The sequence below is a fragment of the Gorilla gorilla genome, chromosome 10 (assembly GCF_029281585.2).
Source record: "Gorilla gorilla gorilla isolate KB3781 chromosome 10, NHGRI_mGorGor1-v2.1_pri, whole genome shotgun sequence".
Taxonomy (NCBI): Eukaryota; Metazoa; Chordata; class Mammalia; order Primates; family Hominidae; genus Gorilla; species Gorilla gorilla.
Window position 1 is genome coordinate 126,623,727 of NC_073234.2, and position 26,534 is coordinate 126,650,260.

At 47.3% G+C, this 26,534-nt stretch overlaps 1 protein-coding gene across 5 annotated transcripts in view; it reads left to right on the top strand.

Annotated features, from left to right (window-relative positions):
- The window catches only part of CUX2 (cut like homeobox 2), a 317,720-nt gene that overhangs the window by 175,053 nt on the left and 116,133 nt on the right, over positions 1 to 26,534 (top strand). For 4 of the 5 annotated variants that reach the window (XM_031001066.3, XM_055359054.1, XM_055359052.2 and 1 more), the window contains exons 2-3: positions 5,792 to 5,902; positions 9,478 to 9,525. In XM_031001066.3, coding sequence (XP_030856926.1) covers positions 5,792 to 5,902; positions 9,478 to 9,525 — 159 coding nt within the window. The remainder of the gene's footprint in view (positions 1 to 5,791; positions 5,903 to 9,477; positions 9,526 to 26,534) is intronic. The other variant, XM_055359051.2, reaches the window with a different exon arrangement.

A 26,534-nucleotide genomic window follows, 5' to 3' on the forward strand; every position in this document is an offset into this window, starting at 1 on the left:
CTCCTGGTTGGGGAAACCCAGACAAATTGAGAATGCTAGACTTGCTTCCCCATAGATAACCAACCATAGGATCCTTCCCTAGCCAAGACCCACCCTCCCCTCTGAGAAAATCCAACCTCTTAACTATGTGTGATGTGGGTGGCTAACAAAAACTATCTGTGCCTCCGTTTTCTCATCTTTAAATGGGAGACTCAGATATGATTCATATTTACTGAAGTGTGGGACACATACCCACTGACGGGACATGAAATTGTAAGCATTCAGTAGAGCCTGTGTTAGAAGGGATTGACTTGGGTTCTGAGGAACAGTTCTGCCTTATCTCCTCCACCCTTCTTCATTCCAACAAGCAGAAAGTCTCTGTAGGGGACTGCATTAACACCCCTCCAGCACTTGCTAACCTTTTATAACAAACACAGGCAGCAATGATTTGTTTTTGGTTATACTTTTGTTTTAATGGCTACCATCTGTTTATGGTACATGATTCTCTAGTGACAAAAAAGTGTCCTTTTTAAATACACTTATGTAGGTTTAAAAAAAGGGAAGGAGTCATTAGGTAAAAGTCAGGAATAGGAAAAATGTGTCTGTGATGCCAGGGTCCAAATCATGGTTACTTTTAGGGGGTACTGACAAGGAGAGAGTACTAGGGAGTTTTCACAGGCACTAGGAACGTGAACGTTCTACATCTTGAACTGGGTAGTGCTTACTCAGGTGTAAACCATTCACTAAGCTTTCACTTGAGCCTAGGAGTTCGAGACCAACCTGGGCAACATGGCGAGACCCCCATCTCTACAAAAAAGAAAAACTAGCCTGGCGTGGTAGCACATGCCTGTAGTCCCAGCTACCCAGGAGGCTGTGGGAGGGTCACCTGAGCCTGGGAAGTCAAGGCTGCGGTGAGCTCTGATCATGCCATTGCAGTCCAGCCTGGGTGACAGAGCAAGACCCTATCTAAAAAAAAATTTTGTAATTCACTAAGCTTAACATTGAACTGTGGAACTTAAAGTGATCCATATCTCAAAAAGAGAACCATAGGAGTCCCTTTGAAGAGAAATATTAATTAATCATATTTTAGATGCTATATCAATATGACAAAATTCACACAGAGGGACATGAGTGGTCAAAGTTTGGACAGCAGTGACCTGAGCGACCTTGAGGATTCCTTCTAGCTCATATGTTCTGAGTGCCTTGGAGGACTAAGTCCCAAGACTGTTCAGCACACCAATGGCAAACCCTCTCAGAGACAGGGGCTCTCACTAGGCAGTGGGCACTTCCAGGGGGTACTGCAGATCCCATCAGAAGAGCCCCTTCCTCCAAGCCCCCGGCTTCTCCTGCAGCACCCGGTCCCGGGTGCAGCTCAGCCCCGGCCTCCTTTCTCTCTGCACATTGGCCCGAGCCTCAGCTGCATCTATCATCTGCTTCAGGCTCATTAAAATTATTTCTTTTTAGTTGCAAATGGGCTGTTTATGATGATCATTATTTGAATGGTCTGCGCCGGGCTCCGGGCTGTCTGTCTGCTGCTGATGGCCGGTTAATCAGATGAGTCTCCTCCCTGCCTGGGCCTGGCCCAAAGTCTGGGGCTGTGTTAATCATGGCTCCCCCAGGGCTGGGGGGCTGGTGGGGCCAGCAGGGGCTGGGTAGGAGAAGATCCTGATTTCTGTTTGATTACCAAAGCTGTGTGTGTGGTAGTTCGGACATGCTTTCTAAAACTCAGTTTTAGACCAGTGCTGGTTTATGTTTGTGATAGAATTTTTTTCCATTCCTTCAAAATAGATATAGTGCCATGAGCTTTTTAATTTTAGCTGTGTGTATTATGAAAGACCCGTGCCGATGCTGTCATTGGCCCTCTTGCTTTGCTGATATTCAAATATCCTTTCTTTTAGGGTGGGAGGGAGTGGTTTTTAACGTCTTTGCTTGATACAGTAACATTTGGCAATACTCTACCGGTCTTCCTTTCATTTTAAAACAATTTTTACTGAGCTGTGAAATCCAAAATTCTTGGAATCATTGATCTGGTGGGGTGTTTTCTTAGCTGTCAGTTTATCTAAACATAAGATTAATATCAGCCAAGGCCAGGCACAGTGGCTCACACCTGTAATCCCAACACTTTGGGAGGCCACAGCAGGTGGATTGCTTGAGTCTAGGAGTTTGAGACCAGCCTGGCAACATGGTGAAACCCTGTCTCTACCCCAAAAAAATGCAAAAATTAGCTAGGCATGATGGCACATGCCTATAGTCACAGCTACTAGGGAGGCTGAGGTGGAAGGATCGCTTGAGCCTGGGAGGTCGAGGCTGCAGTGAGCTGTGACTGCACTACTGCACTCCAGCCTAGGTGACAAGAGTGAGACCCTGTCTCGAAAAAAAAGAGAGACAACATTTATTGAACACTTGAAGCTTTACACATCCATATCATTTAAAACAAATGCCCTGAACACCCCCCAGCTGATGGAGAAGCAGAGCAGAAGCCCGCTGAAGAGAAGGGCATTAAAAATATGCCTTTATAATCCACCAAGGAGATAATCCACACCTCGGTTATTAGAATTGACTGTAGTATATTTCCAAGCCCCTGTTTGAATCACCGTACAGACAAGACACATTAATGTGTTTGTTCCATGAGATGATGTATGTTAGGAGCTTAGCGTAGTGCCTGGTACATGTAAGCTTTCCATAAATGGTAGTTATGAGTATTTACTATTATTATTATTGGTGTTAGTGTGTTTACCAGTGAACTGTGGCAAGAATTCAGGGTTGAAGGACAAGCATAGATTTAGGCAAAATTGAGAAGAACGTGGATGTCAGTGACTTCGTCTGCTTGAGGAAAGACACCAAGGGCTGAGCTTGCAGTGGGGTCAGGGTGAGGGGACTGGTGATATCCCCCTGCCTTCCCTGGCTCTGTTCTCTCTGCAGTGTGGACACAGCAGACATCCTGCCTGTCAGATTTGCACCCACCAGCAGCCTGGGGAGGTGCAGGTGGAGGAAGTCAGGCATAATTGTCTGTGAGGACACATCAGGTGGTTGGACTTATCCTGCTCTGCAATTTCCTTTCAGAACCTGGGCTGGATGTTTTTAATGAGAGGCAAAGTTCACCCCCACCAGGTATATTGGTTGCTGCATTGTGGGAAGGCACCAGTGTCCCTGCAATAAGAACATAGTGTCAGACACGGCTGGGTGCGGTGGCTCACGCCTGTAATCCCAGCATTTTGGGAGGCCGAGGTGGGTGGATCATGAGGTCAGGAGATCAAGACTATCCTGGCTAACACGGTGAAACCCCGTCTCTACTAAAAATATGAAAAATTAGCCGGGCTTGGTGGCGGGTGCCTGTAGTCCCAGCTACTCGGGAGGCTGGGAGGCAGGAGAATGCCGTGAACCTGGGAGGCGGAGCTTGCAGTGAGCTGAGATGGCGCCACTGCACCCCAGCCTGGGCGACAGAGTGAGACTCCGTCTCAAAAAAAAAAAAAAAAAAAAGTGTCAGACACACAATAATCCAAGATAGAGAGCTGTAAACCCATGTCCCAGTTCTGTTTGTCCTGTAGCAATGCGAAAATCACATCTTTGTCTTCAAGAGAGATGAGAAAAACTAAGAAGAGCTGGGAGTACGCTGCTGCAACTCAAATTGACCCTGGCCCTCCAGTTTTTTTCTCTCCTGCCAAGTGAGATTCTGTCCACCTGGCCGCGCCAACCAGTTGGGTTTTGTCTACCTTTGTCTATTGCTGCAAACACTGATCTCTCCTGTCACTGGATATTTCGGTTGTGGTCAGTTGTAGTTTCTTTATTAGAAACTGTGATTAGTTTTAAGTGATGATGAACCAGAATTCTCCCTTTTTGCTCATAACACCTTGTTCCTCACCTGGCTTAATCCTGATAAAAACCGGGCTTTTAAACTGGAAGCCCCCATGTACTTTCAAGTGGGAGTACCCTGTGCTTCAGCAAGAATTGGTTTCAGCACCTTGGAGAGCACCTGTTTCTGCTCCCCCACCAAAATAGAGACAGGGTGTCTCTGTCACCCAGGCTGGAATGCAGTGGCACCATCACAGCTCACTGCAGCCTTGACCTCCTGAGCTCAAGCAGTCCTCCCACCTCAGCCTCCCAAATAGCTTGGACTATAGGTGCAGTGCCACCACGACCAGCTAATTGTTCTATTTTTTGTAGAGAGGAGGCCTCACTATGTTGCCCAGGCTGGTCTCAAACTCTTGGCCTCCCAAAGTGCTGAGATTACAGGCATGAGCCACTGCACCTGGCCCTTGCCTCTATTTCAAAGCTACTTTGGTGCCTCTACCTTCTCCCTTCTAGTCTCATAATTTTCTAAAGAAGTTAGACATTTCTCCAGAAATAGAAGTCCCTTCCTGGATTTCTACAAAGAAATCCATAGGTCAGGGACACTCATCCCAGCTTGGGGTGCCAGGTTTATGGTGCTCTGGTGAGCTGCTATTGAGCAGATTTACTGACTCTCAGACATGATATAAGACAATTACCATGCATTTCGTCTCTTAGAGGGAAAAGAATTTGCAGTGGGTTAATAGTACTTTTATTTCATTATCTAATGGCAAAAGTGTTTCATTGTGTGTGCAAGATGAATGTGTATTAGTGATGACAAATGGGGTCTTTCAACACGGTGCTGGGCCTCATCATACATATGTTAGATTAAAGAGTTCACCCTAGAAATACACTCCCGCATCTGCGTGTGTGTTTTTAATAAATCTGATTGCAGAAATTTATTGCATCACCGGATTTAGGAAATTATGGGGCTTGATTGCTGCAAATATAATCGGATGATATATACAGAAATGCTCCTCGAGTTATGGTCCAGAAAAAAAGCCCATCTCGGGATGGTGCAAGGAAGCAGCCGACCACATAAACAGAGCATTTCTTGAATTATGCAAATGAAATCCATGACAACTCATGGTGAATTGTACTCCCCTTGTGAAACTGCCACCATTAAAGTGAAGAAAGCTTCAAGAGGGGTGATCAAATATACATGCACGACCAGCAGACATTGTCTGTGATGTGTGTGAGCCGGAGCATCCCCCCTTCCATCTCTCTCTCTCTTTCCCTCCCTGGTACATCCTATAAAAACCTGGTCTGATACCTTCCTTGCATATAAGCCAGCAAAGCACCTTCCAATCCATTTCTTCTGAATCCAGGAGTCTTGAATGAAATATTTCTTAGACTTGAAGTGAACCTTAAATGATTTACTGCGAGATACACAAAAGGTCAGCTTACTTCTTATTGGCACCTTCATTTTTCCAAAATCTACTGAAATTAAAAAGCCATCTATATCTTAAAAGGCGTATTTATGAACCTTTAAGTGTAAGTAAGTCATAGTTGGAGCCGTTCCCACCTCTGATATATGAAAGCTGTCGACAGCACTTTCTTCCACTATAATATGCCCATACAATATGCCGCACTTTACTATTTTGACATGGTTTGGAGATGTTTTCTACAGTTACTGACAAGCTTATGCCATCACTCCTTTGGAAATTTAAGAGGTGGGGCAGGGGGTGGGGGGAAGAGATGGAAAAAAAAAAACAACCAACTCCACCCAACTTTATAGAAGATTATTGATCTGGCCTGACTTCCGACGAGCAAAAAAAGCTGTCCTGGATTTTTTTTCAGTTGCATCCCAGTTTTGTAAATTATTTATTTGTGCCAGGAGTCAATATCCTGTCTTTTCTCAGCTTTGTAAGTTAAGAAAACTTGTTCAGAATGCTGTTTTGTACAGTGGTTAAAAAGGAAAAAAAGAAAAAAAATCTTTTTCTTTTCTCTCTCTCTCTTTTTTTTTTTTTTTTTATTGTTCCAGAAGGAGCTTAATTCCGTCGCTTCTGAGCTGTCTGCACGGCAGGAGGAGAGTGAACATTCTCATAAACATTTAATTGAACTCCGCCGGGAATTTAAGAAAAATGTACCTGAGGTATGGTATATTTGCTGTTATAGAATTAACTCAGTAGGAATGCAGATTTCTCTCCATTCAAACTATATTTTGAAAACTGTAGATGTAAGTGACTAACAAGAAAAGAAGCTAATTAGCCACAAAGAAAAATGACAGCCCCTAACCTTTCGGGGCTTCTTGGCCTAGTGGTGCTCAGCGGTGCCTACTGAAGGGAGGGCGGGGCGTTTCTCCATCAACGTCATTGTTTTTTGAGGGCGCTGTGAAACATCCATTTCCCCGCCACATTCATATCCAAGTCAGATGCCTGGCCTTGCTGGCAAAGACAATGTGCCTTAGAGTTCTTGATTTTATTTTGCTTTCCCGTTGGCGTCTGGAAGAAGACAGCCGTCAACTCTCTAACACCCTCTCGGGGCCTGCCGGCACTCATCATCTCTGAAACTCGGCCTCTCACCCCCTTTACGTTCACCTCATTCTTCCCCTTCACCGCCTCCCTTGCAATCCCAGCAACCAGCTATGCCTTTTCTAGCAGTCATTGCAGGGAGCTTGGTGGGGGACAGAGAATGACCAGCCCCCAGCAATGTAAGGGCCCCCCAAGGAACAGACTAGAACAGACAAGTTACTGTTATTTACCGGCCCGGATGTGTGAATTCTTTTCCATCCTCTCGCAGGCCCCCCTATTGCTTCTCAAATTACAAAACAAATGATGAGAATAAACACAAATAGAGAAAATAAAGCCCTCTGACTCTATATAAAAAGGATGTGGCACATCAGGGCTGTGACATGGAACAGACATCAGAGATCTCTGCGGCCAGATCTCCCCAAAGCCAACTGTGTTTCATTCTGGTCGGCAGAAGGTTAACATCTGTCCTTACCTGCTCAGGTCTGCTGGAGGAAGGTGGGGCAGAGTTTGGCATTCAGATGGGAGACCTTGATTCCAGCAGTTACACTCTGCCAGTCTGATACCAGATTGGCTGGGGGTCCTGTTGCCATCTCGCTGGTCAGGGAGGGGAACATGGGAAGACAGGGAAGAGGCAGACCCAGCCAGGGATCAGGTCATATGAGCACAGAGGGGAGAAGCCTCAGGTCCACCTCAGCCTCTTAGCTGCAAAATCCATCTCACACAAGTCATAAATGTCTTTGGTTCTTCAAGGCAAGAGAAGGGACTAGGATCTAGCTAGAATTTGTCCATGGAGCAAGTCTGGAAGGAAGAGAGTGTCTGCATGGAGAAGGGGCATGAATCTCAGGTCTAAAAGCCTCTCCCATGTTGTGGCTTCAGAAAAGCCAAGCCAGGCCTTTGGTTTGACTCCAAGAGCCAAGAAGGCATCAGTGATGCCGAGAACCCTTCCTTCGCCTTTTAGAACAGAGCTCAGCTTGGTCTGGAAACTCCCCAGAATGAGGTTACCTTTGACTCTCCTTTGACTCCAGGAATCAGAGCTGAATCGGCCCCACATCTTCACAGCTGCACATGCCCTCTCCCTGGTCAGCTTAGACCCTCTATCTCATCTTCCTTCTAGCCCAACTGACTTTCTTCTGAGGCCATGTGCGAGCCCCCAGGTGATGAGGGAAATCCAGGCCATGTTTTAAGCCTCTGAGTTCAGCTTACATAATTTTAATACTGCATAATTATGCAATTATGTAATTAAGAGGAATAAGTTTCCATTCCTATTATAGTCGTGCCTCTGAAAATTCTCCTTTTCGGAGCCAGTCTCTCCTGATGGAGAAAGTCACGCCGAGGCTTTATTTAAGAGCTCCTCTGGCTGGTGCCCAGCTCACCTCCTGCTCGCGCCTGTGCTCAGCGTCCCCCAGCCGTGAAGCAGATGAGGCGGCGTGCTTCTAGAAATGGGCAGCATTAGCACGAAGTCCTGCCAAACCCATCCCTCCCAGAATGCTCAGATACTTGAGTGTGGGGTTGTGAAAAGGGCCTGTTTGGGGAGTCCAGTGACCTGGGTTCAAATTCTAGCTGCGCCATTCACTTGCTGTGTGATCTTGAGCAGGCTAGCCCCTCTTGGGACCTCAGTTTCCCCTTCTGTAAACTCAAGGAACTGAGAGATGGTTTCTGAGAGGTCCCATCCAGAACTAATGTTTCCTGAACATGGACCAGAGGTCTCCCGCCATCACATTTTTATTTAGTCTGTAAAGTCTTTCGAACTTTACGGTGGGTTGCCAATATTTAGCATCTCAGATGATTTCACCTAAAAACTGGATTTCCGGTGCCTTTTGAGAATATTTGGTAGATTGTGCAACCCAGAGGTTCCGTGCTCATGCTGCCGTCATAAGCTAGAGCAGAGCACACCACCCCATCGGTGGGGCTTGCATTGTCCCAGCCTCCCTCGTAGCTGCTTCCTGCCTAGCCTGGTAGGCATTTGAGTTCACCACCTGTGACCCAGATTCTCAGAAGTTTCCTTATCCATGGCTCAGCCTGGCACCCATGGCCCCTTATGGTCAAGTCTACTAGGACTGTGTCTCCCCTGAAGGTCGCCGACATACATCAGTCTATCAATCAGTGGCTCAGGAAAGCCCCGGGGATCTAGAATCAGGGGCAGGAGCAACACAGTGTTATTTGCATAATGAAGGGGTTTATTCTTTACCTGCCCATAAGTCTTCAACCCATCTCTTCCTTTTCTGCTGTGTCTGGGGCAACCCCTCCCCACCCTATCTAGTCCCTCAGTGCCTCCCATGGGGATTACTGGTAATTGTGGCTGATTGTGATGGGGGAGTCACACCAGCAGATCTCACAGGAAACTGGAGGATTAGGGTTGGAGTCTCGGGACACATGGTTCTTAAGGTTTCCCTCTTACGTGCCGGGGAGAAGAATACATAGGAGTTTGCCAGGCTAGCCCAAGTTGCTGGGAACCTCAGGTCACTTATGAAAGCCAGGAAATTAGAGTCTGGAAATAGGAGGCTCAGGGTGGCTGGGACAAACCTCTGAAGACAGCCCACGTCCATAGAGTTCCTCAAACATTTGCAGAGCTCGAATGGGATATAGACCCAGCCTAGGCTGCAGAAACTGCACATTCTGGTGAGGAAGGAGAGTCAGTTACACAAGTGGCATTGCTAAAATGCAAAAGGCAGTCTTTGCTGGAGAGGTGGCTACAGGGTAGGGTCACGGAGACCTTGCAACCTGAAAGAGGCAGCCCCGGGCGACACCTTGAAGGGCAGAAGGTTTTTAAGGAAGGGCTTTCATGTAGTGCTGAGCATGGAGAATTGGGGTTACCTCTCCAGCCGCCACCCCACTCCAAAGTGTGACCTGGGATGGACCACCTGTCTCACAAGATATTTTGCATAAAAGACCATTCTATGATCACATTCATTTGAGAAACGCCACTTCCTTTGTCTTCTGGAAATTCCCAACATGCATTATATGAAAGACTCCAGAAAGTCCTGCAGGAAAGAAACCCCTTGGACTTGACGTTTCCCAGTCTGGTGTGGCTTGGTACCCCTGTTTGTGTGTGTCCCTTGTGAAATCCAATGGAGTTCAGGCCCCACGGGACATGCTTGGGAAATGCTGAGCCAGGGACAGCAGCGAGCTACAAGCAGGGGCCACGGGGGCGTCCCACCTGGCACTGTAGTGAACTCTTTGCTGATCTCTTTTTCAGGAAATCAGAGAGATGGTGGCTCCTGTATTAAAAAGCTTCCAAGCCGAGGTAAGACCCAGGGCCCACAGCATGTCAGAAAAGTGCCCCCAATGGCTCCCCCTCCTATCCCACCTAGAGTTGCCCAGGGGGGCCAGCAGCCTCCAGAAGCTTTGGAGAAGCTTCCCTGTCCCCATTGCAAACTCTGTGCCCTTCCCTCTGGTCTCCCATCCGAATGGTATAGTAATGAGAATTGGTTCTCTGTTCATTTTGACAGAATTCAAGTCTGATCCCAAGAAATCTCCCTCTCCCTCGACTTTGCCCAACCTTACACTGGCTCTGCTACATGTGAGATCTGTGACCTTGGGGTGTACACAGTGGCTCACACCTGTAATCCCAGTGCTTTGGGAGGCTGAAGTGGGAGGATCACTTGAGGCCAGAAGTTCAAGACCAGCCTAGGCAGCATAGCAAGACCCCCATCTCTACAAAAAAAATTAAAAATTAGCTAGTCACGGTGGCACGTGCCTGTGGTCCCAGCTACTCCGGAGGCTAAGGTGGGAGGACTGCTTAAACCCGGCAAGTTGAGGCTGCAGTGATTCATGATCGCACCACTGCACACCAACCTGGGTGACAGAGCGAGACCCTGTCTCTAAAACAATAAAAAATAAAATTTAAGAAAGATCTATGACCTTGAACAAACCTACCTCACCTTCCAGCCTTGGTTTCCTATTTTTAAAATCAGAGGTTGGTACTAGATGACTTTTGCCCTCTCTTGGCATTCTGCTGTCCTTTGATTCTCTGAGGCAGCCTTGCAGATAAGTCCACACAGTTACCAGCCCAACCAGAAATTCTTTGCACCAGCCCACTCTTTGAGTATAAAAGTGACATTGTCCACATTCTTTCCTGCCGACCCGCTGAGCCCTAGTTCCTTTGCTGTCCTCAGTAAATAATTTCTCTTGCTTTTTGGAAGCCCTGTGATCAGGGTGAACCACCCCCATTTCTCCTCTTTGCTTGACTTCGTAACCAAGAGTCTGATAATGTCCACTTGTCTGGCTGGCACAGGAGGCAGGCCAAGAAAAGACTGGAATCATGTGGGTCCAGGGATTTCTAAAGCGTTCCATCTTGAGGGGGCTCTTCTTAGGCTTCCCTGGACTCAGGCAGGACCCCAGAAGGATTGGCCGCACTCGGATCTCACCAGAGGGGATGCATTTTAAGTCTGTCATCCACCAAGCGCCACATTACTTTAAATCTGTCTCCTTGGAACCACATAAGCACATAAGGCAATATTAAAGTAAACAATAACTGGATTTACACAAATGTTGCTGATTTCCATATTTTTCATCCTTTCATTTTATTACCTAGTTGACTGATGTGCTTATTTATTTATAGGGCCATCCAGTATTGATTCATTTGGTTGCAAGGTGCCTGGGCTGGGAAGAAAAAAACCAGACAGACCAATAATGTTAGGAATGGGGGTTTTCATGACTTTGTGTTACAAAAAAAAAAAAAAATAGAGGTTCCCATCTACCAACTCCTAGTCCCAGGAGAGCTGCTCAGCACACAAGCTCCCTATAGCAGCTGATCCCTCTGCCCAATCCAAAGACAGGCATTCAGCTGTTTGTAGAGAGCATCACTTTCTCAGCTGTTTCCTTGCTTGAGTTTGTGTGAACAGAGCATCCCTTGGCCTCTTAGAGCCTCAGTTTTCCCTATCTGTTAAATGGGAGTATAAAGACACTGACAAGTCTTTTCATGTTGTTTTGAGGATTAACTGAGATCTAATGCAGGGAAAGGGCTTAATGTAATGTCTGACACACGAAGAGCTGTTAGTGGGTGAAGAGTACAGATGCTGGAGCCAGCCTGGGTTGGAATCCCACCTCTCCCACTTACTAGCTGTGTGATCTGAGGTGAGCTACTTAACCTCTCTGTGCCTCCATTTCCTCATCTGTAAAATGGAATAATAATTATACATATTTCAAGCCCGGCAGTGGCTCACCCCTGTAATCCCAGCTCTTTGGGAGGCCAAGGAGGGTGGATCACTTCAGGTCAGGAGTTCGAGACCAGCCTGGCCAACATAGTGAAACCCCAACTCTATTAAAAATACAAAAATTAGCCAGGTGTGGTAGTGGGCACCTGTAATTCCAATTACTCAGGAGTCTGAGGCAGGAGAATCACTTGAACCCCGGAGGCGGAGGTTGCAGTGAGCCAAGATCACGCCACTGCATTCCAGCCTGGGCGACAGAGCAAGACTCTGTCTCAAAAAAAAAAAAAAAAAAAAAAATAATGCATATTTCACAGGGTGAGATTGAGGAAGAACAAAGTTAACACTGATGAAGTGCTTAAAATACTGCCTTGCATATGAGAAGTCTTGGATATTTTATTCCTATAAGCAGTGACCTCCAGTACAGGTTTACTGGGTCTCTAGTATGGCTGAGCTGCCATCTGCCACTTTCCTAACTAGGTGTTGAAGGCTTTTTATCTCAAAGATAGGTTTCAGGGTGTTTTTTCCTGTAGGAAGTGGGTATGACTTATGTTATCTTTTCAATAGGAGAAATCCTAGGTTTGGGTGATGTTCGGGAGAAGACCTGACTGAAGCATGGTAGAAAATACATGCAAATCTGACTCAGGCCTGGTCAAAACCTCAACTCTGCTCCTAAACCAGCTGTGTGGCCTTGGGGAAGTTCCTTAACCTCTCTGAACTTCAGCTTTCCTCCTCTGGCAAATAAGGCTAACAATAAGGATTCAGAAGCCAGGTGCAGTCACTCATGCCTGTAATCCCAGCACTTTGGGAGGCTAAGGTAGGAGGATCACCTGGGGCCAGGAGTTTGAGACCAGCCTGGACAATATAATGAGACCTCATCTCTGAAAAAAAAAAAAAAAAAAAAAAATTTAAATGAGCTGGGCATGGTGGCTTGTGCCTGTAGTCCCAGCTACTCAGGAGGCTGAGGTGGGAGGATCACTTGAGCCCAGGAGTTCAAGGCTGTAGTGAGCTATGATTATACCATTTCTTTCTAGTATGGGCAACAGAGCGAGACCTGGTCTCTTAAAAAAAAAAAAAAAAAAAAGGAAAAAGCATTCAAACACTTCAGCAGCATGGAGGCAGTCCCAGGGTCTGGCACACCATTGGTGCTCAGTAAATACTAGGACAGAGAAAGTCTTAGGCCAAAAGGAAAGACAAAGCAGAATTCTCATTTTCAAAACCCATGTGGCATATTGAATAGATGCTGCTTTAATAGCTGGAGACCTTAAAGAACTTTGTTAATTTTCTTAAGAGGGCTTTCCATCGTCCCTTTAATGTACCAAGAAGACTACATTTGTCTGGAATTTTATTCCCGAAACCCCTGCTTTTCTCGTGATCTATTGACTAAGCCATCGTGGCCTCTGTGTCCTCCTTGCGCCTCAGGGGAGAGACGCTGCCAAAGGAAGGTGTTAATAAAAAGCATCTTCTTCGTCCAGAAAAAGCTGCACATGCACAGGCCGTTTATAATCCAAATTTGATTTTCATTTTAATTTTTTTAATGAGGCCTCATCCTTTATGCCGCTGTCCTCTTGCAATCCACCAGGCTCTGGGCTGGTGCTGCGATTCCCAAGTGGATATTAATCACCTCCTGGAAATATTCCCTGGGGCAAACACCATCCCAAGTCACATAAACTAGCCCATAAAGCGCCAGGGCAGAATATCATGCCCCTCATTCCTTCTTCCCAGTGCAGGCCTTTCCTTGAAATATACCATGTTCAGTTTCATGGTATGTACCATGAAATATATACCATGTTCAATAAAATATACCATGTTATTCCTGAATTTTGCTTCACTAGCCCTGGTGTGTTCAGAATCTGGGCATACTTCTTATCTTTTTATATTATGTATGTGCGGGTCTCTTTTCTTTCTTTCTGTGTGTGTGTGTGTTTGTGTGTGTGCGTGCCGGTGGGAGGGGGTGGGGAGGAAGTGAATTTGCCCTGCTGTGAATCAAGGAAGCTTCTCTGTCTGCCTTGATTGCTTAAAGGACAGTTTTGATTTCTCCTGTTCAGGGAAACAAAGACAGCCAGAGAAGGTGGCTTAATGGAGACAGCTTGAAATGGCCAAAGTTTGAATATCCTTGCGTACAGAGAAAAGAGCAAGACGAAAGCCTCGCTAATTATAAAAGTTGCTTTATGAAAGATAATTCAAAGCAATAATTTAGCAAACATAATCAAGTCGCACAGATGGGGTTGTTGATGGATGGATTGCAACATGCAATTAGCAGTTCTCACAGTTACATATCATTAACCCTCCGAGCACAAAAATTATTTTCTCATTATTAGTTGAAAAGGTAAAATTAAGCTGACTAGACAGTAAAGGAACAAACTACAATTAATTACCTTCATTTATTACAGTCATTATTTTAAACTTATTTTTACTTGGAGGGAGACATGAAAACATCTAAATTAAAAGTTTTGTTATGCTAACTCGGAGGTGAAACTTTTCTGAAGCGCGTGTGCACTGTCCCAGCTTGAAAGACCACAGGGCCACTGTTGGGAGATTTTCTTTTTCTCTGCCGCCTTTTTCTTCCACCATAAAGGGGATGTGGCCCATATGGTGGAAAACCTTTTGGGTTGGATTGGAACAGAGACATTCACCTGGGCCTGATTGAAACACAGTAGTTTGGAGACCAAGTGGGCTGACCTGGCCTCTGACACCCAGGAGAGGTTAGACATCTGTGGTCCGAGCCCCACCCTCACACTGACAAGCTTATGTGACCTTGGCGAGTGACTTTATGTCTCTGAGCCACTGTTTCCTCATCTGTAAATAGGGTCAGCTCATAGGATTGCATGAGATTCAGTGACATTCTGTGTGTCAAGTGGCCAGTGAGTCACTTGTTGTCACCACGGTGGGCGTGCATGGTTGTGTGGGACTGAGAACGTTCTCCCTCTAATCACTCAGTGTCTGGGGGAATTCGTGTGGCGTGATCATCTTCTAGGAGCTTAGAGAAGGGGGTAAAGATGCATTAGATCATCACTTGAGCCCATGTAATCATTTAGTCACCTCAACAAGCATTTATTGAGTAGCTACTGCATACTAGGCAGGGTTCTAGATGCTGGCCCAGTGATGGTCGCAACCCAGTGGTCACCTTGCCTCCTTTTGGTATGAGGGAGAGCAAGCATTTTTGCAGTACCCAGAAGAAGGATTTCCCAAAGGAGACAAGGCAACCCTTCTATTGGCAGCGTGCAGGTCCGCTCAACAGATCCTTGTGGAGAACCTTCTATGTCCCAGGCTCTGTGTGAGGACTGTTGCAGATCCAAAGATGGTGAGACACCATCCCTGCCCTCAAGGATGTCCCTAGGATTACGCATGGAATCCTTTAAAGAAAGAAAAAGAAAAAATGTCTGTAGGAGCCAAGTCCCTGTGATTCTGAAATAATGTCCAGCCCAAGGGAGGCCGTCGGTTCCATCCCAGAGGTTCTATTTGTTTGCTGCGCTTCACATTGACGCCCTGCCCCGATGACAGCCACGGCAGTATCTCCATCCCATGCACATCTGCCGTGTGTCCCTGCATTCCCCCGCCAAGAGATGGAGTCTGTGTCTCCATCCTTTGAATCTGGGCCTGTGCCTACTTTGACCAGTAGAACATGGTGGAGGTGACACTGTGCCATGATCCAGTGTAGCCTTTAGCCTACCTGCTGGCTCTCCCCACCACACCTCTCCAAACCCATCCTTTATGTGAGAAGTGTGACTACCTGGAGACCACCCTGCTGTGAGAAGCCCACCCTGCATGGAGAGGTTCTGGGGGATAAGACAGCACATGGAGGAGAGGCCAGGAGTGCTGAGGTACCAGACTGGAGTCAGGGGCCATGGTGGACATCCAACCCAGTCAAGCCATCAGATGACTGCAGCCCCAACTGCCATCTGACTGTGAACACCTGGTTCATTCACACCTCAGGGTGTCAGTGCTTGCCATGCCCTCTGCCTGAAATGCTCTTCCCTGCACCATCTCTTTGCTGGATGAACTCCCTTCAAATGTCAGGTCCTGGGGGAGCAGGGAACCCTCCCTGACCACCCTGACCCTCCATCAACCCTGGAGCCCCTGGCATTCACTGGTGCTTAGCATCATCTGTCTTTGTGCATCTGCCTAAAGCTAATGGCTTGAGACTACTGTAAGGACTTTGACTGCAACTCTGAATAAGGTGGGAGTCATGGGAGGCTTTAGAGCAGAGGAGGGACCAGCTCTGACTCAGATTTTGACAGGATCCCTCTGGCCACTAATCTGATAACATGGGGGCCCTGGTCTCTCAGAGATGACCGAGAGGACAGACCATTCCCCCGTCCTCCCTGCCCCAGGCCCAGATGCTTTCTGAGACACTGAGATTTTTCTGATTTTCCCACCAAGACAATCGCGGGTGGGGAAGGGTAGTCCTAACCTTGGAGAAGACCTTTCTAGTGGGTCACTTCGTGTGCTTGCAGCCAGGCTTCCTGAGAGGGGACTGGAGGGTTTCCTCACAGCTGAGATCACCCAAGATGTGCACATCCCTCCCTGCTCTGGCCCCGAGCCCCCACCCAGCCCCATGTGCTGCATCCTTCTTTGGTTCCTGTGCCCCGCTTCTGCTCCGTGTCTGCCTGCAAACTCTTGCTCTTCCGTTTGAGCTGAAATTTAATTACAGGGCTTTTTTTTTTTTTTTTTTTTTTTTTTTTTTTGCCTTTTAACGTTATTTGCTCTTCCAGCTGTCTTTGATGGCATAATTCTCTCACTCCCTAAACTACCCTTTTCCCTGGCACTCCTGGCACTGTTATGACTATCCCTTTGTAAACAGGGCCCCCTTAGAACCACAACAGATGTTAGATGCGTGCAGTTCTGACAGCAGGGGAGGGCAGGGAGCAGGGGAGGCCAGGGAGCAGTGGCCTTGCTGGCCGGTGAGGCCACCCTGGGGGATAAGCAGTAGGGGCAACTGTGGGTTTTGGGGCCAAATTGGCTCAGGCTTACATTTTAGATCGTCTGCTTCCTGGCTGTGTGACCTTGGGCAAGGCACATAACCTCTCTGGGTTTCACTTTCCTCTGCTTTACTTTTCTTTTTTTTAATTTTTGAGACAGAGTTGCTCTGTTTCCCAGGCTGGAGTGCATTGGTGCAATCGCAGCTCACTCCGCCTCCCAGGCTCAAGTGATCCTCCCACCTCAGCCTCCCGAGTAGCTGGGACTATAGGCGCACAACAGCACACCCAGCTAATTTTTGTATTTTTTGTAGAGACTTGGTTTCACCATGTTGGCCAGGCTGGTCTCGAGCTCCTAGCCTCAAGTGATCCTCCTGCCTCGGCCTCCCAAAGTGCTGGGATTACAGGCGTGAGCCATCACACCTGGCCTTCCCATCCTCCCTCCTCTTTGATAACAGAATTCCTTTGATGGTGCATGCTCCTTGGCTGCCCATAACCAAGTCTTGCTCCTCTGGAAGTCTGCCCTGCCCGGCTTGGGGTAAAACTTAACGATGAACTGAATGAACATCCTTCCGAATTTAATATTAAGAACCCACCAAAGCATTATTGAACCTGTCACGCCATATTACAACCAAATTAAGAACCAGCAGCAATCCTCTTTCATTCAGTATTATATGCCTTATAAAGTAAATTATTAATGCTTTTTTCCCCCCAGTTAAGTAGTTATTTGCAGTTGTTCCGGGTATTTCTCATTAGAAATAACATCATCTAAAGAATGATATTGATTGATTTTTTTAATCTTGGAGTCATGGACGTGAACCACATATTTATATGACATTCCCTTTAACTAGAATTCTCGCGCTTTATTTTTATATTATTGATCTTTTTGACACGAATTGCTTTTTGGCCTTGTGCGAATGTTGTAAGCTTTCCGCCTGCAGAGGAATGGGCTGGCGTCTGGGCCGGGCTGGGAAGAGTGATCGCTCCAGCCGCGTGGCAGTAACATTCCCGCACATTTAACAACAATTAGTCTGTGCCGACGCCATGGTAGGCTTTCGTGTATGAAAATTTACAAGCCTTTTAATGGACTGCATTATGGAAGGCCGTGCGGGGCCAGTCGGTGGGGAGATAAGGCCGCTGGGCGTGCATCCATCTCATGGCTCAGTCGGCCCAGTGTCTCTCAGTGCTCACGTCTGCCTCCTGGGAGGTGGGAGACGCAAGATGGAAGCTACCGCGACAGCCCCACCGACACCAGCGTGGGTCTTGTAGCCACTCTTGCAATCCTGCATTTATCTGGTCAGTAGATGTTTGTTGAGCACCTACTAGGTGCCAGGTGTGGCGCTAGATGCAGGGGCTGAGGTGGTGAACATTACTATTTACTCATGCGTTCAGGAAGGATTTGAGTACCAACTGGGTGTCAGGAGCGGCACTGAATTCCGGGGCTGAAAGGGTGAGTGCAAATTCCTCATTCATCTGGAGCCTGTGGCAGTGGAGAAGTGACTTAAGCCTAGAGTCGCCTGGAGCTGGGTTCAAATCGCAGCTCGTTGCCCATTGCCAGGTTCTTCAGTGAACCTCAGTTTCCTTGTCTGTAAAATGGGGACCTACCTCCTAGGGAGGCTGGCAGGATTCGGTGCAGATCAAGAGCTTGATGCAGAGTAAAGAGGATCATGGTGATTCAGTGTTGCTACCAGCTGAGCTCTGGACACTCTCTCTGTTCTCTCCAAAACCTAAGGTTCCAGGCGTACATCCCGCCTTCCCATTGGGCTGCAATCCTCATAGCTTCTGGGGTTGGGGCAGCCTGGTGTCCCCCTCCTGCGCACTCTGGCTTTCTCCTATATTTTCTTGTTGGAAAACCAGCCAGGGCAGCCAGCTGGGGGCAGGCAGTGATGGAGGCTCCCCTAGAGGGCACACCCCCACCCCAGGGGCCAGCCCTCTTCTCCCCAAGTGCCCTCACCCCTCCAACCAGCTCCCCTAGAGCACACCCCTGCCTCCCTCCAGAGACCTTTATTTTGCAGCATGTATTTGGCACCCGTTGTATACAAGAGTGAGTGCCAGCCTTCAGGGATGTGGCAACGGGTGGCCCCAGATACCTTTCCTGTCCTCACAGCACACATGGCCTCATGGGAGAGACAGATGGACCCACACACCCCTACACAGCGCCAGCGGCAATCACGTTACGGTTGAGTTTCACAAGGTCAGGATATGGGGATGGGAGAGAGTCACCAGCCCACCCATTCCTTCATTGAGAAATGCTTTCTGGAGCCCCACTATATGCAGACCCTGTGCAGTGCCCTGGGGATAGGCAGGGAACAAGACACATGCCCCTGACTCTAAGCTAAAAGTACAGTGAGGGACATGCATACTTACATCATGCACAGGAGTTACCTGAAAGATAGTATAGCACAGTAGTTAGGAGTGTGGTTCTGGAACCAGACTGCCTGGGTTCAACTCCCCATTTTGCTACTTATTATAGTCATCCCTCAGTATATGTAGGGGATTGGTTCCAGGACCTGCCCCATACCCAAAACCATGCAAGTCCCCCTGCATATAGGAAAAGCCGGCTCTGCATATATGCAGGTTTCACATCCAGTGAAAACTATGGTATGTGTGTGTGTGTGTGTGTGTGTGTATAATTTCTTGAGACAGAGTCCCGCTCTGTCTCCCAGGTTGGAGTGCATTGTTGCAATCTCGGCTCACTGCAACCTCCACCTCCCAGGTTAAAGCGATTCTCCTGCCTCAGCCTCCTGAGTAGCTGGGATTACAGGCCCGTGCCACCATGCCTGGTTAATTTTTTTATTTTTAGTAGAGACAGGGCTTCACTATGTTGACCAGGCTGGTCTTGAACTCCTGACCTCGGGTGATCCACTTGCCTCGGCCTCCCCAAGTGCTAGGATTACAGGCGTGAGCCACTGTGCCAGGCCTTAAAAACTATGTTTTTTATTGCATTTGGTTGAAAAAAAAAAATTCTGTGTGTCAGCAGACCCGTACAGTTCAAACTTACGCTGTTCAAGGGTCAACTGTAATCTGTGACTGGGGCACTTTTCTTTTTTTCTGTGCCTTGATGTCTTCATCTATAAAATGGGACTCATCGTCATCTGTAAAATGGTCCTTGCAAGCCACTGCAGGCTGACCCCAGTAAACCACCATAGACAATCTTTGTACCAAGTGAGAACAGAGGTACAAATGGCACTTCATCTTATAGGTGAAGGTGAAGATCAGATGAGGTAATAGATATAAAGGCGTAGAACAGTGCCTGGTGCAGAGAAAGCTTAGATCAGTGTCAGAGGCTGTGATTACCATGATTATTACAATTAAGATGATTATGACTCTAAAATAATCCCCTGGTGTGTTAACTAATTGTGGAGGTGCCGAATGCTGCCTCCACAAAGGCAAAGTGCAGTTGCACCCAGAAAGGCCCCCACTCTTGGCCTAGCTCAGAGGCAGAGGGCTGGACTGCGTGACCCCCTAGGGTCGTTGCCAGAATGGGGCTCCTGAAGCAACACCCCCAAATTTAGATACAGGAGAAGGAATCTTTCTAGATGTGGGTGTCCTCTTTGAGGTGGGCCCTGCAAGAGGCTTTCAGACATCCAATATCAGTCAAACCTCCCAGATGCCCTGAGCAGCAGGAATCAGGCCCAGAGAGGGTGAGAAACCCATCTTAGGTCACACAGCCAGGAGAAAGATGGGCCCAGGTCAGGTCACTTTCCCTCTAGCCTGTCTCCTGTTCCATAAAATGGGTTCTTGTAACATCCACCTTGTTTATCCTGGGGGGATGGGTGAAGAACCAATGTGATCACCCAGTTGAAAGAAATTTGCCTGGCTGGGTATGGTGGCTCACACCTGTAAGCCCAGCACTTTGGGAGGCTGAGGTGCAAGGATTGTTTGAGCTCAGGAGGTCAAGACCAGGCTTGGTCTCTACAAAAAAAAAAATTTTTTTTGGCCAAGCACGGTGGCTCACGCTTATAATCCTAACACTTTCAGAGGCCAAGGCAGTCCAATTGCTTGGGCTCAGGAGTTCAAGACCAGCCTGGGTAATATAGTGAAACCCCATCTCTACAAAAAAGTTAGCGAAGCGTGGTGGTGCATGCCTGTAGTCCCAGGTACTAGGGGGCCTGAAGTGGGAGGACTGCATGAGCCCAGGAGGTCGAGGCTGCAGTGAACTGAGATCGTGCCACTGCACTCCAGCCTGGATGACAAAGTGAGACCCTGTCTGAAAAAAAAAAAAAAAAAATTTCCAGGTACTCCAAAGGCTGAGATGGGAGGATTGCTTGAGACCAGCAGGTCGAGGCTGCAACAGTGAGCCATTATCATGCCACTGTACTTCAGCCTGGGTGACAGAGCAAGACCCTATCTCAAAAAGAGAGACAGAGAAGGAGGGAGGGAAGGAAGCAGGAGAGGAGGTGAGGGGAGGAACGGGGAGGGGAGGAATGGGGAGAGGGAAGAGGTGAAAGGAAAAAGAGATTTGCCAACCAAAGTGGGACTCACAGGTGAGTTCCAGAGCTGAGTGTGAGGCTGCCTGTGTGCTGCCTACAGCGGTGTCTTTCTCTAGAATCTCACTATTCAGTGTGGTCACCAGGCCAGCAGCATCCACATCACCTGGAAGCACCTTAGAAGTGCAGTCTCCATCCCCCACCTCCGTGTCCCAGACCTCTAAAACCAAGATCTGCAGTTTAACAAGGTCCCCTGGTGATTATGGGCACATGAAAGTTTGAGACACTCGACCTCAGAGCCCACTGGCTTCCAACCCTGGCTGCCCAGTGGAATCCCCTGCAAGCTTTAAAAAATACTAAGACCTGGGTCCCAGCTCACAGTGGCTGGTGATCTTGGTCTGGCATGAGGCTTGAGTGTCAGGATTGTAAAAGATTCTGGTGATTCACATGTTTGAGAGCCCCTGTCCTGAAACTCACCATCTAGCGGAAGAGACAGACCTGTGGAAATAACCAGGGGTGTGTTGGTAAATGCTGAACAACTAGCTGGCTGGGAGGAGCCGTGATCTGTGGCATCTGCTCATTTCTGTGGTGTAAATATTCCCACCGTGGCCAATTTCGAGCTGCAAACATGATGTCGTTGACAGGGGGCTGGGAAGAGATGTGCAGAACATTATAGAGTGTTTCCAGCACACACACAGTAGATGGAAAAAACCTCAGAGCACAGACAGCAGTGGAATGTAGTCAAATAATTAGGAAGTCATGAGCATTGAGTATGTATTGCCTTTTTTTCAAATTTTGTATTGTGGTAAAATACACGTAATATAAAATTTACCGTCTTAACCATTTTTAAGTGTACAGTTCAATGAGTTAAGTACACTCGCGCTGTTGTGCAACCAACACCACCATCCATCTCCAGAACTCTTTTTGTCTTGCAAAACTGAAACTTCTACCCATTGAATACTAATTCCCCCCATTCCTCTCCCCCAGCCCCTGGCACCCACCATTCTACCTTCTGTCCCTATGCATTTGACTACTCCAGGGACCTCCTATAAGTGGCACCATACAGTATTTGTCCTTTCGTGACTGGCTTATTTGGCTGAGCTTAATGTCCTCAAGGTTCACACATGTGGTATTACATTTATGTTTAACAAAATTTGTTTAGTTGTAGGTTTATATGATTTAATTTTATGGCTGTGTTTAACAACCAGATTGCAAAATTTCTGAAAACGTAAAATTGCTTTGTAAGCCACTGCAGGCTGACCCCAGTAAACTACCACAGACAATCCTTGTAACAAGCAAGAACAGAGGTGCAATTGCATGCTTTAGGTCAGAAGTCAGCAGACTGTGGCCATTGGGCTAAAGCCTATCTTTGTAAATAAAGTTTTATTAGAACACAGTCCATTTGTATCCATGGGTTCCATGAACTCAACCAGCCTCAGATCAGCAATATTTTTTAAACCACTAAAAAATAATAGTACAACAATTAAAAATAATATAAATTTTAAAAATACAGTATAACAGCTATTTATGTAACATTTACATTTTATTAGGAATCATAAGTCATCTAGAGATGATTTAAAGTATACAGGAGGGGCCAGGTGCAGTGGCTCATGCCTGTAATCCCAGCATTTTGGGAGGCTGGGGCAGGTAGATCATGAGGTCAAGAGATCACGACCAACCTGGCCAACATGGTGAAACCCTGTCTCTACTAAAAATACAGAAATTAGCTGGGTGTGGTGGTGCGCCCCTGTAGTCTCAACTACTCGAGAGGCTGAGGCAGGAGAATTGCTTGAACCTTTGTAAAAGAACACAATATTCTCAGGATTCTCCAGAATATTCCACAACAGCCCAGATGTCAGATAACCAGCCCTGAGTATGACACTCAATCAGTGTCATACAGAGGCAGAGGTTGCAGTGAGCCGAGATCGCGCCACTGCACTCCAGCCTGGTGACAGAGTGAGACTCCATCTGGAAAAAAAAATATATATATATATATATATATACACAGGAGGGTTGGGCACAATGGTTCACACCTGTAATCCCAGCAGTTGGGAGGCTGAGGCAGGAGGATCGCTTGAGACCAGCATGGGCAACATAGTGATACCCCTTCTCTACAAAAATTTTTTAAAAATTAGCTGGGCATGGTGGTGCACACCTGTAGTCCCAGCAACTCAGGAGGCTGAGGTGGGAAGATTGCTTGAGCCCAGGAGTTTGAAGCTACAATGAGCTGTGACAACCACTGTACTCCAGTCTGGGCAACAGAAAAAAACCTTGTCTCAAAAAATAAAATAAAATATAAATAAAAGTATACAGGAGGATGTGCATAGATTATATGCAAACAATACACCATTTTGTACAAAGGATTTGAGCATCGGAGGATTTTGGTATCCTCAGGGTGTCCTGAAACCAATTCCCCATGGATACTGAGGTATGGCTGTTGATAGCTCAGAACCTATCTAGCCCACAAAGATGAATATATCTGACCCCTTACAGGGAAAGTTTGCCAGCCCCTGCTTTTAGGTGTGGAGGGAATGGGAGAAATTTAATCACCTTATTCATTCACATATTCATTCATTCATTTCCTTAGCAAATATTTACAGAGCACCTACTGCCAGGCACTGCTATAGACACAGAAGCAAATAAGACAAAGACGATTCCCTCACAGAGCTGACCCTTTTGCAGGAAGACAGATGTAATTCAGATACTCACACATCAAGTAAATATATAATTCTAACTGTACCAGGGAGCTTCCTGGGGCTATGAGAGCATCCTGGGATGTCAAGGAGGGCTTCCAGGAGGAAGTGACCTGTGTATGAATTGAAGCAAGAGTAGGGACATTCTAGTCACAGGAAGAGAGGAACGGCATGCCAGGTAAAAGGAATAGCAGGTACAAATGCCCCAAGGCAGGAGGCAAGTGGGAATTGCAGGGCCTGAAAGCCAATGAGAGGTGGTCTGAGCCCCCAGGTCTGCTCCTGTGCCCTGGCCCCCAGTCTCTCCATATCTGCTCTGCCAAGCACAGCATCATCTTGAGCCAGGTGTCTCTGGCTCGCTGGCCACCATTGCCTCCCTACCCTTGAAGACCGCCTCTTAAATTCTGTTTATTCTCCCTCCTGGCCCTGGAGTCCACACTGCAACAGACAAAGGTTCTTATTTATTTCCTTCCTGAGGTTTATAAACTCCTGCCCTATAATAAAATCACTCTCACCACAAGCACAAAATAATAACACTTAATTAAAATACATAAAACCAAAGACTGGCAGAATCCAGTGAAGATTAAAATCAACTGAATTCTACAGCCCAGAACTGAGTAGAGGTCCTGCCCTGAGACCCAGGGACTGAGACACAGAGATGGGGTGAGGGAGATGGGAGGGGGCAGGGGAGCAAGGGGAGTTCCTATTTCTTGAGCACTGATTGAGTGTCATACTCACGGCTGGTTATCCGACATCTGGGCTGTTGTGGAATATTCTGGAGAATCCTGAGAACATTGTGTTTCTTTTACAAAGGGGAAACTGATACTCTGATTGAGACACCAAGATCACATACTGAGAAGTTGAAGAGCTAGAATTTGAACCCAGGCCTGTCTGCATTAGTCAAAATGGGCTCGTTTCTGTTATAACAACTTCAAACACAGATGAGGTTACATCACAGTCTAGCGCTGGTTGATGGAAGTTGTGGTGGGGGAGGCTCTGATCCATGCAGTCATTCAGGGATCCAGGCGTCTACCATCATCTGGTACGTGGGAAAAGAGGAAAACATGATGGCCCTCCTAGGAGGTTCTCAGGGACCAAAACTGGAAGTGGTCACATCATTTCTGCCCACATTCGTTTGTCCAGAACTCTGTTACAAAACCATACCCAATTTCAAGGCTATAGTCTAACATTATATGCCCAAGAGTGGGTAAAAAAACAGAATTAAGTGAGCACATAACCCTGTCTGCTGCCCTGTGGACTCCCTCACAGATAGAGCACCTCACTCACTGTCAGGGAATAGGACAGAGCCCTGAATACACAGCCTTGCACACAGTGGTACATTTTGGACAGATGAATGGGAATGAAACCCAAGAGGCCTGCCAAATTCGGGGAGCAGCAAAGCAAGGAGCAAGGAGGGACTGTTAACAATTTGGCAGATGTTATAAAGCTCCTACTATGCATTCTTACCTGTGCTGAGCTGGCTAGAGAAAGAGATGAACTCTGTTCAGCAAGGAGGCTGAGCCACCATTGAGATCCCATGCCCAAGGTCCACTTAAAAAAAAGCCAATGTGCAGTAGGAACAAATGTCCCAGGTATACCAATGAGAGTGGTTATTTTTTAGGCAGGCAATCAGAGAAGACTTCTGGAGGAAGTGAGTTCCCAGCTGAGATTAGGAAGATTGGGCAGGATGGAACATGGGGAATGAAGAGTGGTGGTGAGCACAGGCCTTGGCATCAGGCAGACCTGGGTTCAAGACCAGTTTGAACACCGGTGAGGTGATCTGAGGCAAGCCACTTCCCCTTTCTTTTTTTTTTTTTCTGAGACAGAGTCTCCCTCTGTCGCCCAGGCTAGAGTGCAGTGGCGTGATCTCAGCTTACTGCAACCTCTGCCTCCCAGGCTCAAGCAGTCCTCCCACCTTAGCCTCCCGAGTAGCTGGGACTACAGGCACACACCACCACGCCCAGCTAATTTTTGTATATTTAGTAGAGATGGGGTTTGGCCATTTTGGCCATGCTGGTCTGGAACTCCTGACCTCAAGTGATGCCCCCACCTCAGCCTCCCAAAGTGCTGGAATTACAGGCATGAGCCACTGTCCCCGGCCCACTTCCTCTCTTTCTGACCCTGTTTTCTCATCAATAAAAGGGTACCTAGTACATAGGTTTGTCAAGAGGTTGAGTGAGCTGGTAATGCATATCAAGTGTTCAGCATGATACTAGCACAAAGAAAGCTTAAAATGAATAATTATTCCCGGATGGCTATTTAGTGAGCAGTGCTGGGAGGCGGGGCTGGGGGAGAGGACAAGGCCAGGAAACACACATGGGCAGGACACCAGGGTCCTGAATGCCAAGTTAAGTCTGCAGTTTGTCTGTGGGCAGAGGGAGGTACCACAGAAGCTTTTTGGATATATAAGGAAGGATGACCAGAAACCAAGTTCCAGAAAGATCTCTCTGGAGGTGTACAGGCAGGAGGGGGCTGACTCAGAGTTGGGTCGTGCTTTGGAGCACTTAAGAATGAGACGAGCGGCCAGGCACAGTGGCTCATGCCTGTAATCCCAGCACTTTGGGAGGCTGAGGCTGGTGGATCATGAGGTCGGGAGTTCGAGACCAGCCTGATCAACATAGTAAAACCCCATCTGTACTAAAAATACAAAAATTAGCCAGGCATGGTGGTATGTGCCTGTACTCCCAGCTACTCAGGAGGCTGAGGCAGGAGAATTGCTTGAACTCTGGAGGCAGAGATTGCAGTGAGCTGAGATCGCACCACTGCACTCTAGCCCAGGCAACAGAGTAAGACTCCATCTCAAAAAAAAAAAAAAAAAAAAGAATGAGGTGAGCACTAATGGTAGCCTGGCCTGGGACAGCGACAGAGGAGCAGCAAAGTGGAGACAGGTTTGAAAGAGTTGGGAAGTGGGGATCCAGGTTGATGTGGCAGGTGGAGACAGAGGGTCTGGGGCTCAGGTTTTGGAGGCCAGTGGGACATGACACCATTTGCAGAAGAGGACCTGGCTTCAGGGAAACAAGCCCCTTTGTTGGATGCCCAACCTGTGAGATTCAGTCTGGGAATC